The sequence below is a fragment of the Odocoileus virginianus genome, chromosome 2, assembly GCF_023699985.2.
Source record: "Odocoileus virginianus isolate 20LAN1187 ecotype Illinois chromosome 2, Ovbor_1.2, whole genome shotgun sequence".
NCBI classification, from domain to species: domain Eukaryota; kingdom Metazoa; phylum Chordata; class Mammalia; order Artiodactyla; family Cervidae; genus Odocoileus; species Odocoileus virginianus.
Genome location: NC_069675.1, coordinates 46,138,776 through 46,156,015, shown reverse-complemented (window position 1 = coordinate 46,156,015; position 17,240 = coordinate 46,138,776). Strand labels below are relative to the sequence as shown.

The 17,240-nt window shown below is 39.7% G+C and overlaps 1 protein-coding gene across 9 annotated transcripts in view; it reads left to right on the top strand.

The window, feature by feature from the left end:
* Positions 1 to 17,240, top strand: part of KDM3A (lysine demethylase 3A) — a 55,265-nt gene that overhangs the window by 24,137 nt on the left and 13,888 nt on the right. For 8 of the 9 annotated variants that reach the window (XM_070479389.1, XM_070479395.1, XM_070479401.1 and 5 more), the window contains 9 exons: positions 531 to 1,045; positions 4,773 to 4,977; positions 7,919 to 8,133; positions 11,281 to 11,433; positions 11,572 to 11,667; positions 12,273 to 12,400; positions 13,739 to 13,934; positions 15,193 to 15,365; positions 15,807 to 16,043. In XM_070479389.1, coding sequence (XP_070335490.1) covers positions 531 to 1,045; positions 4,773 to 4,977; positions 7,919 to 8,133; positions 11,281 to 11,433; positions 11,572 to 11,667; positions 12,273 to 12,400; positions 13,739 to 13,934; positions 15,193 to 15,365; positions 15,807 to 16,043 — 1,918 coding nt within the window. The remainder of the gene's footprint in view (positions 1 to 530; positions 1,046 to 4,772; positions 4,978 to 7,918; positions 8,134 to 11,280; positions 11,434 to 11,571; positions 11,668 to 12,272; positions 12,401 to 13,738; positions 13,935 to 15,192; positions 15,366 to 15,806; positions 16,044 to 17,240) is intronic. The other variant, XM_070479379.1, reaches the window with a different exon arrangement.

Here is a 17,240-nt window from a genome sequence, read left to right as displayed (position 1 = left end):
CTTTTGGATAAATTTCAGAGAAACAAAAATTCTTTAAGGATAAACCCCTATTAGGGGTGGAGAGGGTATCAGATTGTTCTGTGAAGCACATCATCAGCTGGCTTTTCTGTTTACTTTGGGTCCTGATCACTGACCAAACAAGCATGTGATTGTCCAGTGCCTAGGCTGGTAACATGTTCATAGACGGAGTTTTATGCTTCTCGTGATTTTGGTTTCATGTGATATTCTGTTTTGAGGGAAAGCTAAGTTTCATTTTGCTATAAGAAATACATGAAGTAGTTAACTATGAGAACATGCAGATAGAATTTAGCGTTGTGTGTTTTTCTTAGTGTCTTAAGATATTTTTGCACAGCCATTGACTGATTACTTTTAACTCCAGCCCACAGAAACCTATCCTGAATTCTCTGATATAAGCAGTTTTCTTTTCTGTTTCATACTGGTTACTTTAGGGAAGCAAGCAATTATTTTTAGAAGGTAGGGAAGAGATGAAAGAGGCCTAGATGCTAGTTTTCCATATTAATCTTTTTCAGATGTCATAAACAGATTTTACCAGAACTTTCTTCCTGTCTAAATACAAAGCCTGAAATACTGAGAACAAAACCAGATGTTGCCTGCAAAGTAGAGCTGCTCTCTTCAAAGTCCTCTCAGATTGGAACTGGAGACTTAAAAACCCTGAGTGAACCAAAGGGAAACTGTTCCCAACTGAAGACCAGCACTGATGAGGAAAGCAGTGTGGAATCTCTTCCTCCATCAACTGACCCTCCTAAGGAGTGTGTACCAACAAAGGCGTCTTCTATGACAGAATTGGAAATTACCAACACTCCTGAACTGCAGAAGCATTTCGAACATGCACCTTCCACATCTGATGTCCTTTCAAAGAAGCCAGAAGAGAAAGCAGCTGTCAGTAGTAACAGTCCTGATAGTTGCATAGAAAAAAGGAGAGAACCTTCAACTTTAGGCTGCCAGTCACAGAATATAAAGGCGTCTTCAGCAAAAGTAGATCCTGAAAGCTGCTGTACAAGAAGCAACAATAAATTCCAGAATGGTAAGTGTTTCTGCATATGTTTATTGGTAGAAGGTTAAGAAATGGTTGTCAGTACATACATTATCTTCTTCTTACCTTATGAGAAAATAATAGGAAAATGACGGTAGGAAAAGTTCAAAGAAGAAAGTAAAACCCCTAAATCTTTTGAGAAATGATTACTGTTCATATTTTGGTGGAAATGGTTCTATGTATATGGAAACACAGATGAGCTGTGAGACACATGGGTTCATACCAACAGTTTTACCCAGTGCATTAGTTGTAGATGTCTGTCAGCATTTTAAAGGCTGCAGGGGTGCACTTATATACATTTTACCATATGACTTAGGTGAGTCCCAGTTTTTGGTTGTAAGAAAATTTTGAAATAAAATCTAAAGTGATCTGATTGCTTTATCGTCATCCTACAACTGATTTTTCTATAACATCTGTGTTGGAGAGAAGGAAGTGATTAAAGTTTTATGCTCACACAGGTATGGTTCAGATTTGAAGTTTTTTTAAAAAGGGAATTGCATCACTGCCTCTAGCAAAGAGATTTTTAGTTAAAGAATTTAGGGGACAGTGCTAACTTAGGATTCCCCTCTTTGCTTAAGGGAAGGTCCTGCTGCACCTGTGATTTTTGTTGGTTTGTTTTTAAGTTTTTTGGCCACGCCACACAGCATGTGGGGTCTTAGTTCCCCAGCGAGGGATTGAAGCCGTGTCCCTTGCAGCGGAAGCAGAGTTCCAGCCACTGGATTGCCAGGGAAGTCCCTTTGCACGCACAGTTTAGAGTTCAGTGCTCTTCTTACAGAGAAAATGGCACATTGTATTTCACAATACTTACAAGTCTGAGGATGCATTTCAGTGATGGGAGTTATTAGAAGCTCTCTTACTAGAATTAACAGAGCTAAATGGCTCCAGTATGTCAAAAGGTTCAGTTTAAAAATAGATTTGATAGATGTCAACTGGGTGTAAAAAAACTTGAAAAACATTTAATAAAAATGCTGTTCATTTGGATAAGTAACAAATGGATAACCCATACTAGCTCTGGAGGGCAGGATGGGTGGATTTGACTGGGGGTCTTCCTGAAGTAGAGTTAAGGAATTGGAAAAGAACTTTCTTTGCTGAGTAATTCTTCTAACCCAGCTTCTTCATTCTTGAGGTTTAAGTTGATATAGCTGGTAATTTGCATGAAATTAATTGCATAAGATTATACTGTTTCTCAGGAGTTATGTAACTCCCCAAGAAAGTGAATATTCATGATCATGTCCCTGTTCTATTTCTTTATTCTTTTTGAGTCATCAACCTTCACATTCCACTAGTTTTTAAGGCAAATTATTTTAATATTATGTGAAGAAGCAGTAAAAGTTCTAGACCAGTAAACACATTATAGATACAGAAGTGAGTTTCAGAGTCCACTTTGTCTTGCTTAATATGTTGTGCAACTCTGTTCCAGCTAAAATGATTTTGAGGGAAATGAGAGGCCATGTCACATCCTGGTGTGTGTGTCTCCTGGGACTTCTGGCTGAGGAGTAAGACCTGGCTGAGGAGTAAGGCAGTGTGATTAGAAGCCTACTGAGATCTCTGTACTGTTTCCACCAGTATTGCTTGTGGATATGGAAAGACTCCACTGGACACTGCTTCTCCACTGTGTGACCTTATTTAGGGGTTAGGAAACAAAAACAAGCTGGAGTTGAACAGCCACCCTTTTTTCTGTTTGGTAGATGCATGGCTTCTCAGAAGTCAGTATTGCTTTTTTTCCCCTTGGTTTGGTTCTGAGTTAAGAGAATCATTGATCAACCACTGATCTCCTCAATACAGAGCTAGCTTTAAATAATTCAACTTGCTTATTTCTAGATATTTCCTCTTTTCAGCCCAGACAAAACAGCTGTAAGATAATCTCTAACTCAGCTTGGGAAAACCTGGTCCCATTCAAAGGGTGATGTGTTTTCAGTATCAGGATGGAATTTTATAAATTATATAAAATTTATAATTATAAAATTCCATCCTGAACTACTGATTACTTTATTTTCTCTCCTTTCTTACTTTACCTTCTCTTTCACTGAATAAGAATGTTTAAGGAGTTTAGGCCTGGTGGCATCTGTTTAGCATTTTAAGGTGTGCTCTAATCCTGCTTTAAAAGAGATAACATCAGGACACATCAAAGGTGATTTATTAAAGATGCTTATTTTATTTAAAGCCTTCTTTGGTTTGAGGTCTTTCTTCTAGTTTCCTTCAAGACTGCTTACCAGCATCTCCCACCCATCTCTTGACTGGTTCCCCCAAAGTTGTGTTTTTGTTTTTTGTTTGCTTAAGAATCTACTTTCCTCTTCCAGCTCCCTTGGACCCCAAGGTAAGGTCTTTTTTGCCGGTTTTATATGAAATACAGTTGTCTTTCAGTATCCAAGAGGGATCGGTTCCAGGACTCCTGCAGATACCAAAAATCTGCAAATACACAATGCTACGGTCAGCCTTTCCCATCTGACACTGGGGTTCTGCATTTGTAGATGCAACCAGCCACAGATTGTGTAGTGTTTTCTTTTCATTAAAAAAAAAAAAAAAATTGGGTTGTATATTGGACCCATGCTCTCTGCATTGAAAATGCAGATTTTTAACCACTGGACCACCAGGGAAGTCCCTGTGTAGTATTTTCAAGCCGTGGTTGGTTGAACCTACAGATGCAGAGGGCTCACTGTGTGCCCAAGGGCTCTTGACTTAGAAATAGATTTCCCTTCTGTGTTATTTCTGCTAACAGAGTGATTGCTCTTTAAAATTAGGTCTCTACTTTTTTCTCCCTTTAGAAACTATGTTACCATTTCCATTGAAGTTCTCCTGCTCCTAAGTTAAAAGTTAAATGTGAGTTTACTTAGAATCGAAGTTCTGTCTATAGCCAAGGCTCTTAGTCTTGAATGGAAAGTATGTGTGAAGAAAATTTAAGATTGTTTGAGGGCCAAGGGTCAATGCTCTTGGAAGCACTTAGAAAATAACTTATAGACTGAGGGGCCTATGTTATTTGGGTTTTGTTATATTTGGAATGGTTAGCTTTGCAGAATGCCTTAGAAAACACATCTTAAGCCAATCTTTTTTGAGTGTAAAAACTGACAGAATTGATTTCCACGTGGTCCTCTATTGAGATAAACCTATCCCTGTGTATTGTTAAGTTTGCAGTGAGTTTAAGTTAAGTGCCTGCTTTGGAAAAGTCTGCCTGCAATGTTTATCTGTTTGGGGTTTTTTGTTTTTTTTCTTTAAATTATTTACATATTTTTATTTATTTTTGGCTGCCTTGGGTCTTAGTTGTCACACATGGGCTCCAGAGTGTGTGGGCTCTGTAGTTTGCAGCGCACCGGCATAGTTGCCCTGGGGCATGTGGGATTTTAGTTCCCCAACCAGGGATCAAACCTGCATCCCTTGCATTGGAAGGTGGATTCCTAACCACTGAACTACCAGAGAAATCCCCAAGATGTTTATCTTATCTAGGGTTGTGAATACAAGTATGCATTACCTTGGAATTGTGAGTCTGGGGTTTTAACGTTGCCAAATGGATTCACCAAATGGGAAGCATTTTAAAGAGTAAAACTTCCAGTTGTTCTGATAGTTGTCTTCAGCCATTTTCAGAAACTACAGTTGAACCAGTAATTGAGAAGAGCAGTTCTCCCTTTGGGAAATCTAACCTTTTGAGTAGGATTCAGTCAAAGATTGATGTGATTTTTAAAAAAATCTGAAATGCCATTTCCTTCATTTTTCTTTTTACCAGCCCCATCTCGGAAGTCGGTCTTGACAGACCCAACTAAACTTAGGAAGCTGCAGCAGAGCGGTGAGGCCTTTGTCCAGGACGACTCCTGCGTGAACATTGTGGCCCAGCTGCCCAAGTGCCGGGAGTGCCGCCTGGACAGCCTGCGCAAGGACAAGGAGCCGCAGAAAGACTCGCCTGTGTTCTGCCGCTTCTTTCACTTCAGGAGGTGAGGCCTGTAGGGGAAAACCGAGGTGCTCTGAGCCCTTTAATGTACTTTTCTCCCTCCTCTTCTATCAATAGTAAGTCTAAAACTGGGAAAAGTTAGAGATGATACTTCTAATCTGTGAATTTAGGAGTCTAGATCTTGTTACATGGTATTTCCTACTCATACTCATTTTCAGTTGTTTGTTTTTTTTTTTTTTTTAAGCAAGACGCTTGAAAATACAAACTTCTGATTTTAGAAATAACAAATACAGAAAAATTCTGAAGGTTCTAAAAACCACCACACAAATGACTACTGTTAACTTTTCAGTGCATCTTAGTGTTTATGTGGTCATAGAATATATTCAAGCATAGTTACTTGTTGTATTGTATAAATACTGTTTTGAATCTTACTTTCCCCAATAGTACTTTCCCAGTATGTAATAGAAACCACTTGATCATGTTGACTTTTTAAAAAAATTATTTATTTTTATTTTTGGTTCTATTGGGTCTTCATTGCTGCACACGGGCTTTCTCTAGTCACAGCAAGTGGGAGCTACTCTTTGTTGTGGTGCACAGGCTTCTCATTGCCATGGCCTCTCTTGTTGCAGAGCACAGGCTCTAAGGCATGGGACTCAGTAGTTGCAGCGTGTGGGCTCAGCAGTTGTGACTCATGGACTTTAGTTGTTCTGAGGCACCTGGAATCTTCCCACATCAGAGATCACACCTGCGTCTCTTGCATTGACAGGCAGGTTCTTATCTGCTGTGCCACCAGGGAAGTCTGATCATACTAACTTTTTTCAGCAAATACTTTTGAATAACTATGAAAGAACCCATAGATGTTTGAAAATTCCCTTAACCTATTCCCTTGTTGGTATTCAGATTATTGTGTATTTTTTGCCACTAAATACAGAGATGATATCTGTTGTCCATATCTCTGATTATTTACTTCGGATGAGACACTGGAAGTGCCCTTACTGGCTCAGAAGGTGTGTGTTTTAAGGCTTTGATACATGAATTCTGCCAAATTGCCCTGGAGGAATGTTGCATCTGCATCCATGCCCCCTGGCAGCTTTTGAGCATTCCCATCTCTATGCCAATAGGAAGGAGGTGTATCTTTTAAAAAAATTCTTCTACTTTTATAGGCAAATCATTTTTGCATTGCTTTTTTAATTTTAAAGTCAAATTTAATTTTCTTCAAATTCTTCCATCCTGAGTGAAGAGAAAGGTAGCCTTCTGGTCTTTTTGATATATAAATGAGCAGTGTTGTTCTGGGTATAGATGATCTGTTAGATATGATACATTTTCTCAGAAATCTAGGTAGAATTTCAGGCTCAACTAACTCTAATCATAAACAGAAGTGTTGCCTTTAATTTCTTCCTATCTCTTCCCATTTAGTTTTATCAGGATTCAAGATTGCTGATGAACTGAATTAAATGCACAAGCATTTTAGATCATTTTATCTGTGTTGGTAACTTTCAGATTCAAGGTTATTTAATGAACAAGAGTTTTTTTAGATGGTAGGTAGTTTGTCCTATTCATTCCTGAGTAAATTGCAAAAGTACCACAGTAAAGTGTGTGTAGCGTTAGAACTGTGATAAGTGTTAACAGAAGCCAGTGTGGAACAAACTCACTTCTTTGGTTAAAAGAATGTTATAATTTTAAAAATAGAGCCTTTTTCCCCCTTATGTTTACAGTGATGATCGATACTGTCATAAGTACCATCAGGTTTGTTTACCATTATGTTCTACAGATGAAATAGGAGAGGGTAGGGTCTCGGTGAAGTTCAGTTGCCATATCCTGTTCATCGTCTCCTCCCCATTTGAAATGTCTTCCAAATTTATTTTTTAGAATTACAACTAGCTCTCATTTGGACTGTCAATTAAAAACTACGGGCTCCTAGAAACTCGTTTACATCTGTTAATGCAGCTCCCCATGTGCTTCCAGTTCTGGACAAATAATTTTCCTAAGGCACAACTTTGTGCATCTCACAGGCTCAAAAAATTTTGGCAACTGCCCAATGACTAGCAAAGAAATTGCAGTCCGTGCATTTTTCTTGCCTTTATATGTAATAGTGTTTCCTTGACATGCCGTCTGTTACATAATATCTACCTTTTCTTGCAAGGCCAAGCTTAATTACTGTCTCTTAACATGAAATCTTCTTAATATTAGTCCCACCAAACTTATAGTCAGCACTTCTTCCTCTGACTCGTATAAGACTCTGTGATTGCTATGATACCTGTCATATCCTGCTTTTATGTCTCCAGCTAGATTGACATATATTGTTGTGTTTAAATAAATCCCAGACTACTACACAACCTAGAAAAAAGCATGATAGATATCAAAGATGTATTAGAAAGAGAATGTTGAGAAAATACTCAGCTTTTGGCTCCACCTTCCTAGGTACCAAGGCCCATCTTAACACTGCCTGTTATTCCAGAAACTTGCATGGTAATTTATAGCTAGAATTCCTAAGGATTCTGAATACCTCATGAATTCATGTGGTTATGGCTTTAGTGATATCTAGGGTTAGCCTTTCTCTGCTGAGCATTAATCTTTTAGCAGTAGTTATATTCAGATCTGATCAGGTTATTTATCACCTTCTGTTTGTTGTCGGTTTACTTCTGTGATGTCTTGTGATTGTCCTTGCTATTAACTTCCACATCAGGCAGGTTCAGTAGCTGTCCCTGGAGGTGATAGGATTAGATAACTGGTTGGAGTGTAAAGCACACCTCCTGTCCCCTCCAGTCTTTCATGTCTTTTGGGGGGAAACCTGAACGCTTTAATCTTTATACTGTTGTTGTCACATAGCAAATTGGCTGTAACTAGCCATGGAGATTTATAGAAAGCTGGGAAGGAAATGGGGTTGATTTTAAATATTTAAATAGTAACAACAAGGTGTAAATCAATATTTTATATATGTAACACGCTTTTTTTTTTTCCTTTCTTCCTTTCACTTCTTTTAGGTTACAGTTCAACAAACATGGTGTGTTGCGGGTAGAAGGCTTCTTAACACCAAACAAGTATGACAGTGAAGCAATTGGCTTGTGGTTGCCTTTAACCAGAAATGTTGTGGGGACTGATTTGGACACAGCAAAGTATATCCTGGCCAACATTGGAGACCACTTCTGTCAAATGGTGATTTCTGAAAAGGAAGCTATGTCAACTATTGAGCCACACAGTAAGAGCATCTCTTAGGGGGTAGGATTTTTGAGTCCAACTTGACTTTCATTTCTAAATGACACCTAAGTCCTAGTTGTGTGGGTTTCATTTTCACCTAGAAGTTTAGATGACTTTGGTATACGGAGGTTGCATTTTTTTCCTTGTGACAGGTTCTGCCTGTTGATTTAATCAGAGTCAGTTACCTCAGTTACCTCTCTTTGGAGGTTGTTTAGGTTGTGTACTAAAGGAGCGGAACTCCTTTTTTAAGAAAGCTAAAGGGAGATGGTGGTGGAATTTGCACAGCATTACCAATAGTATAGGCTCACCTAAAGGGGTGAGACAGTCTCAGACTTCTTCCATCATTGTGTCTTTCACAAACGGTTGAAAGTAAAAAGTGAAGCCTTTTCATTTTTCTAGTAGGTATCTTTTCAGACTTTGTATAACCAAATACGTTTCAATATAAGCATCTGTACATACCAATGTTAAGAATTTTGATTGTAGGAACCAAAATTGGTTCCAGGAATTAACTGAAGCTAGTTTAAGCACTGAAATAATATATTAGATAAGTTTGATTATTCTTGTATCTCAGAATTCAGGGAGTGGAAACTGGGGCATTCCCAGGTATGGAAGTTCAGCACTAGGTGGGGAGTGGCATTGTGAACTCCACGGCGGCTGAAGTCCTACTGAATTGAAAAACAGCTATAGAATCACTCTGTTCTGTTGGTCAGCAGAGACCCTGATAAGTCAAGAATCATTAAAGTTTTTTTTCCTGTGATCTTATATTTAGGACAAGTGACTCTGGTGTTTCATTTTCAGTAAAGTTACGGAAGTTTTTTTCTTATATACTTTTAAGTTAAAGACTTAAAAGAATTCTTAAATAACTGATCTAGAGGTGGTATATGAATGATTGGAATGTAAAAACACTTCTTTGAAATATGTTAGTAGCTTCCTGAATCAACAGGGCTGTTTTAAACTATGGATGTTTTTTTCTGTGCTTAAGGTGAGTTGTCTGGAAAAATGTGGGTTTTTATTTTTTCATTCCAAAAAAAACACAGTTGTCTTTTTAAGAGCATAATTAAGAAACTCGGTCATTTAAGATGTGTATGTTAATTAGCCTTTTCTCCTTGATTGTCATATTCCTCTTCATTTCCTCTGTGACACTCTGGTCAGTTGGAGAGAGGAACTCGCTGTGAGCGATCCTGAAGGATGCTACCACAAGTTGTTCCTAGAGAAGGGGCGAGACAGTGCCCTCTGCTCCTGAGGTTAGGAAGCAGGTCCCAGCCTTCATACATTTATTCTGTCTTTTCAATGACAGTCATTGAATAATAGATGGCTAAGAGGTCTAAGACTACTCTCTAAGAAAACAGTCTAATTCAGTGACCAAGGTGAAGCTCATAAAATCTCTATAAAATGTCAAAATCTCAAAAAAGTCTATAAAATGCCTGAATCTCTATGTATTATGCTCTGAGCTTTCACATTGTAATGAAATGGCAGAGGTCAGCAGTTGGATTAATTTGAAGCAAACTGAAGTTAGTCATGTGTTTTATGGTCAGTCTGAAGAAAGAAGTCACCACTGACTGGATTAGGAAAAGATACATGTTCTCCTTAGAACATGATTGTGACAGTATTGATCCTGTCTTGTTCAGGGGAGAGAGAGAATGATCTTCTGATTGAGACATTGGGCTTTTCTGTGACCCAGGAAAATGTCCTCCCTTTGCTCCTACTCCTTGAAGCTTTCTGATGCTGTATTTGGCGCTCCTCTGTCGCAGGGAAGGCCCCTCCCTCCAGTTCTCAGAGCTTGGCCCCTGGAACAGAAGATACTACTTTGTAGAAGTCTAGCTTATACCTCCATCTATTGAATATTTGGTTAGTGTGAGTTGGTCCTGGGGGCCTGCATCACTCCTGGCTCTAGCAAAATTGAGTTTCTGTCTCTGGTCTGTGAAGGAGTCAACTTTGGACCGTTGTGCCTTCACTAGTTAATGTGCTGCTCCCTCCAGGTTCCCTAAGTACCCGGAGGGTTTTTAATGGGCAGTCTGAGAGGTTTCGGGGCATCTGTGAATAACCAGACACTCTGTACTGAAGGTTGGGTTTGTGGATTTGAGTGAAATGCTTTTTCTTTGGAGAAAGGATGGTCCATGCTGCCTTTATAGTCTCAGAGGATCTCATGACCCAAAAGGTGAAGAACCACTGCTCTCTGATACCTGTGTCTAAACCCCAACTTGCATAACCACTGCTGCTTTCTTCATTGACTTACTCAGCAGGGCTTCCTACGCACCAGCAGTGTGCAGAACTCCTTGGAGGGTGGGGTGGAGGTGGGGATCTGAGCAGGAATTCTGCTTGCATGAAGTTTAGTCTCCTTGTGGTTGTTCTGTTGCTGAGTCGTGTCTGACTCTTTGTAACCCCGTGGACTGCAGCACACCAGCTTTCCCTGTCCTTCATTATCTCCTGGAGTTTGCTCAGATTCATGTCCATTGAGTTGTTGATGCTATCTAACCATCTTGTCTTCTGCCATCCTCTTCTCATTTTGCCTTCACTCTTTCCCAGCCTCAGGGTCTTTTCCAATGAGTCAGCTCTTCGTATTAGGTGGCCACAGTAGTAGAGCTTCAGCTTCAGCATCAGTACTTCCAATGAATACTCAGAGTTAATTTCCTTTAGGATTGATTAGTTTGATCTCCTTGCTGTCCAAGGGATCTCAGGAGTCTTCTCCATCACCACAGTTCAAAAGCATCAGTTCTTTGGCGCTCAGCCTTCTTTATGTCGAACTGTCACATCCATGTATGACTACTGGAAAAAACCATAGCTTTGACTAGATGGGCCTTTTTTGGCAAAATGATCTCTTTTTTTAATACACTATCTAGGTTTGTCATAGCTTCTAAGGAACAGTGTCTTTTAATTTCGTCACTCCTCGAGAGAAGCAAAACTGTTCTTGATTGTGTGCCATGTACAGAGGCCCGAGTCTGGAGTGCAGATACGAGCTGATGGGAATGCTGGAGGAGTCCAGGAGAGCTTCATGTCTGGGGTGGGGGCTTGGGATGGGCTCTGGAGGCTAAACAGTTACTGGGAGCTCCAGTGAGAGGGGGGGAATGGCACCAACTCCGTCCCCCTTCATGTTTTATTTTGGGGGCCCTCTCCTCCCCAAGACTAAGTGGCTTATTGATTTTCGTAGGACAGGTTGCTTGGAAGCGAGCTGTCAAAGGTGTGCGGGAAATGTGTGACGTGTGTGACACCACTATCTTCAACCTGCACTGGGTGTGTCCCAGGTGTGGATTCGGGGTGTGTGTGGACTGCTATCGGATGAAGAGGAAAAACTGCCAACAAGGTGAGACCTGACTTCATTCTTCTCCCAGCCCCTTCTACGCTTAAATAAAGCCTTTCACTGATGTGCGGGTAATGGATTTCTGAAACTTGAGGGGCCAGAGTCCATAAAGAGCAGTGACTACAAATCAGTTCTTTGCAGGTGCTGCCTACAAGACTTTCAATTGGCTGAGATGTGTGAAGAGTCAGATACATGAACCAGAGAACCTCATGCCTACACAGATCATTCCTGGAAAAGGTATTTCATGGGGTGCAATGATTTTCTTTTGCCTGTGTTTTGATTAACTCATAGAGGCTGGTAGAGTGGTTTTACTTTGTCTAATATAATTACTTGCTGTCTTTATTTTAGTGTGTACCATAAATTGTCCAGAAATGTGTTAAATAATGCCCCCAAAGTTTTTGATTAAGGCTTTGTAAATAGTTCTTTTAAAGGAAAGAAAATGGTGCATTTAGGGGAAAGCATACTTAGGATGAAAAGGAGGGAGTGTAAGCACCCTAAAATGCATGCTAAGTCACTTCAGTCCTATCTGACTCTTTGCAAACCCATGGACTGTAGCCTGCCAGGCTCCTGTGTCCATGGGATTCTCTAGGCAAGAATACTGGAGTGGGTTGCCATGCCCTCCTACAGGGGATCTTCCCAACCCAGGGATCGAACTCGCGTATCTTCTGTCTCCTGCATTGGCACACGGGTTCTTTAGCTCTAGCGCCACCTGGGAAGCCCCCGTGAAATAAGTGCTGCTAAAACAAGTTATCTTGTTAGAAATACCAGCTTCTGCTTTGTAATGTTGAGGTTGAAAGTACCTAATATTCTTGTTCAGATGTTTGCCTGTGCCCTTTTTTTAGCCCTCTATGATGTTGGAGACATTGTTCATTCTGTAAGAGCAAAATGGGGAATAAAAGCAAATTGTCCCTGTTCAAACAGGCAGTTCAAACTCTTTTCAAAACCAGCCTCAAAGGAAGACATAAAACAGGTATTACTGTTTATGCTGGATTCAACCATCCTTGTTAATTGTTGTCTGTCTGTTTTCAATAACCTGTGGATTTCTATAGTATATTAGAAAGGAACATGGGGAGAGCTGTCAGTGGAAAGAAATGGTTCACTGTTTCATGTGGCACTTTATAGACCCATTCTCAAGTTTTACATTATTTTTTTGGACTTTATTTGTTGTCTCTTTTAAGTAGGATTTTAATTTTCATTCCTTGAAAAAGAAAAACCTTTTCTGCTACAGTCTACTTAATAAATTGCTTTCAAATTTGTATAGGTTTTTAAACTTACCATTGTTTTACACAGTTAAAATTTTTCAGATAAGCCTAACATTTTTAAATTACTAAATATATTTTACCTGTAATAAATATATAAAGAGATGAAGGAAAAATACTGAAATGATCCTTTGTAAAAAATGTGTGCATTTCCTTGGTGCTCACAGGCCTCTTTATGGTGACATTTCCTTCACATCTGTCATCACATCTACCCCCCTTACTCTTCCTCACCCCAGTAATCATTAGCCCACTTTATTTTTAGTAATCAGAAATTACTTTACATTTTCATGAAGCTGGGGTATGGAAGGCAGCATTGGTAGAAGAGTTTTGATGTTTGGAGTCAGAACTAAATTTGAATTCTTTTTCTGCCACTTTCTAGTTGCATAACTCTGGCTCAAATAAACTGATGTATATGTGCTTTAGCTTCCCCTTCAGTAATAAAGGAATAATAATGCCAGTAAAACAAGTGGTGTGCTCTTGTCTGTGCAGTTTGTTTGTCATTTTTGTTGTTTTTCGTGTTCAGTTCATGTTTTGAGTTCTTGTTAGGGCTCTTCATCACTTTTTAAAGCTTCCTACACTACACCAAATCAAAAGAGCATGTCCTTTTTCTGCATTTTCCCACTTCCTTCTGAATTCACAGCTGTATTTCCTACCCTGCCTCATTTACTTGTTCAGTCACTGGTTTCTGAGTGCCTACTCATGACACTGGGTGATGGGAACAAACTGGGCATTTTAAAGAAACATGGTGGATGGAGTGATAGGAATATGAATGAATATGAGATGCTGCTACAATGGTGGTATCTTGCTGTATTTACATCCTTCACATCTTATACTTTCTCTAGTAATACTTAAAAGTTAAAAAATTAAAATCTCTTCTATGCAGTTCTGCTCTATTATTGCAAAATTACTACAGCTGTGATGATTTCCAGGGCTATTGGGTGGTTTTGTTGCAGATATTTCTCTCTTACTGGTGAGCAGTTAGGAGAGAAGATAAGAAGACGACGCAGTTTTCCAGCCTGTGTCAAGTTCTCCTTTTATACCCAACACAGACTTCCTTAACTGGAGAAAAAGCGACTCTTGGTACCATGCTCCCGCAGAATCCCTCAGGGTTGGAGCCAGTGACTGTGGATGGGGAGGCCGCTTCCAAACCTGCCAGCAGTGTGAAGCCTGCCTGTCCAGCCAGCACGTCTCCTTTGAACTGGCTGGCAGACCTGACCAGTGGCAATGTCAACAAGGAGAACAAGGGTGAGTGTTTCCTGCCTTCCAGAACTTTGGTCTGTTCCCAGAGGGACTTGGCAACCTCAGTTACTGGGAGAACAGAGTGGTGAGAAGTAGTGTGGAAGGTTAGGGGTTCCCTGTAGTCACCTGAGACCTAACACAGTTGCAGGCCCAGAGAGAGCTTTTGCTGCTGATAGAAGTCATTGTTGAGCTTCTGTTTGGCAGGAGTAGGGTGGGCTGAGACTTGTTAGTTTCAATAGTAATTTTTGCCTTTCTGTCTCTACCCTGTATGTATTTCCTATTCTGTCTAAATGGGAACACTCTGTCTTCAACTTTATTTTTCTCATCCATGCTGTTGTCTCAGGATGCTTGATTATAGTATAAAGAGCATGGGCTTGGAAATCAGGTATTTAGAATTTAGGTGATTCTGCTGTTTTACAAGAAAGAAAAATTGCAGATATGTTTCTTTCATGCAGAGATATTAAACATCTCAGTGAATAGAATTCAGCACAATAAATAAAGGACTTATATGGGGTGATCCAGCAGGGCTTGAGAAGTGCAACTGCAGTTTTAACATTAAAAAAGTGGGGAAAAGTCGTGTGAGGAGATATAGAAAAAGAGTAAAACTCAAAACCTGCTTATAATTAAAACAAAAACACTTAGAAACAGAAGGGAATATCCTTAATCTAATGAGTTTCTATGGTAAAGTTGACAGCAAACATGTTAAATTATTACTGAATTTTTTATTCAGTTGAATAATTTTTAAACCATTCCCTCTGTGTTCAGGCATGAGACGAGGATTCCTGTCTTCAGTCTTTCATTAAACATTGTACTGGAAGTCCTGGCTATTGCAGTGAAGTGAACAAAAAGATGTTAGGATTGGAAAGAAAGAGATAAAACTGTTGATATTTGTGAACAATCTAATTTCACATGTGAAATTCTAAGAGAATCTGTATTTATAAATACTATCAAGGTTGATAGTTACAATGTTATTTACAAAAAACAGTTGTATTTTACATACCAGGGACAAATAAAAACTACAGTTTACCATAGTATCACTTTGGGTATTGAATGTTTTTATATATATATATATATATACTATATTGTGTGTGTGTGTATATATATATGTAATAGCAGTTGGAAATCCTTATCAAAATCAGTAATATCATTAGTATTTATCCTCTTAAGTTTCCTGGTTCCATAGTAATTCTGTTAATAGAAGACTAGTAAGGGCTCTGCCTTTCAGAATGCTTTTCTATCTGGATGTTTTTGGTTTCCTTTTTAGAAAAGCAACCAGTGATGCCAATTTTAAAAAATGAAATCAAATGCCTTCCGCCACTCCCCCCCTTGAGCAAATCCAGCACAGTCTTGCACACCTTTAACAGCACAATTTTGACACCTGTAAGCAACAACAATTCGGGTTTCCTCCGAAATCTCTTGAATTCCTCTGCAGGAAAGGTATGTATTTATCTTATTGTTTATACTCTTCACCACCCCCCCCCCCCCCCCAATAAAGATGAACAGAGTCAGAGTAGAAGCGAGTAGAGAAACTAAACTAGAAAGTAGAAAGAAGGATGGGAGTCCATAGCTTTCTTCCTTCATGGGTACAGAGGCTGTATCATTGGCAGATGGGCTTCACAGCTTCTAATTCTTGGCTGATAGGCTTTTAAGTATACTGATGGACTGATTCTAATTCTTGGCTGATGGGTACACTTTTTTATGTACCACTTCTGAGAGTTGTGATGTCAGGTAGAGGAAGAAGACTTAACTCTGTGAGAGTTCTGGCCTGGGTCCTTCCCTGAGTGTGTAATATGTACTCATCCTACTGTTATGGGAATATAGGGTTTATTGATGGTAGGGAATGACATGTTTAAGACTTATGTTCTTTTTCAAATTCAGACAGAAAATGGACTCAAGAATACACCAAAAATCCTTGATGACATCTTTGCCTCTTTGGTACAAAATAAGACCTGCTCTGATTTATCAAAGAGGCCCCAAGGACTGACCATTAAGCCCAGCATTCTGGGCTTTGACACTCCCCACTACTGGCTGTGTGATAACCGTCTGCTTTGTCTGCAAGATCCCAACAACAAGAGCAACTGGAATGTGTTCAGGGAGTGCTGGAAACAAGGGCAGGTAAGGGGCCTCTTGCCTGGCCCCAGCACAGCCCCTTCCCAGTGCCTTTGGTAGACTTCTGACACCCTCACCCCATAGCCCCTCCCCTCCCCCCTTCCTGGATTTTAAGTGCTATATACTTTATCTCTTTTTTTTCTGTACTATATTGTTTAGGGTGAATACAATCAGAGTGTGGCTGTGAGTCTTACTTCTTACCACAAACTTTCCTGGGCTGTATTCTCTGATGAGGTTTTTGTTTTGATTGCTTCTACCCAGTCATCTTTGGATCTTTTATTTTTTTTATTTTATTGTTTTTGACTGTGATGGGTCTTCATTGCTGCACATAGGTTTTCTCTCATTGCAGAGGTGGGGGCTACTCTTTGATGTTGTGTGCAGGCTTCTCATTGCAGTGGCTTCTCTTGTTGCAGAGCACAGGCTTCAGTATTGTAATGCTCGGGCTCAGTAGTCGTGGCACACAGGCTTTGCTGCTCCACAGCATGTGGGATCTTCCCAGACCAGGGATTGAACCCATGTCCTCTGCATTGCATGGCAGATTCTTAAGCACTGGGCCACAGGGAAGCCCTGTCTTTGGATTTTTGATGAGTGCTTTCTGGGCTCAGTGATTCTTATGTGGTAAACGTCAATTGGAGAATTGGGTGTATGACTGAGGCTGGTGAAGTTTGGGGGATTAGACAAAATAGGATAAAAATCAGGCGTCCCTCTTCCGTGAATTATAACCTTATGCTGAAGACAATTTAGGTGGCCCTGAACCATGTAGTGTCAGCCTGGAACTGGTGTGTAGTCTCCCAGGTAGGAGCTTGCTTTAAAGGGCATTGATGTTCCATCTTAAGTTTTGGTTGATAGTTTAGGTGATGCTTGGCTTTGTGGACATGCTTCTTTGCTTTCTTCTTTTGGTTTATGTTTTCTGGATTTCTGTCTTCTCTTCTGGGCCAAACAGAATCCTTGCTAAAGGGGTAGTTTGCTCTTGGACAAGGCCAGGACTTGGGAATTGCCAAATAGAAAAATGTATGTATTTAACAACAAAAAAAAATTTTTTTCAGTCCTGTTTACTAACAAGATTTTCTCATGATGACAATGACAGACTGAATACAGTCCACTGAAATGTTTTGTTTGGATTACATAATAACTTGCTTGATTTTTTTGTTTGTTTTAGGTAACTTTTATTGGAGTATAGTTGCTTTCCATTGTTGTGATAGT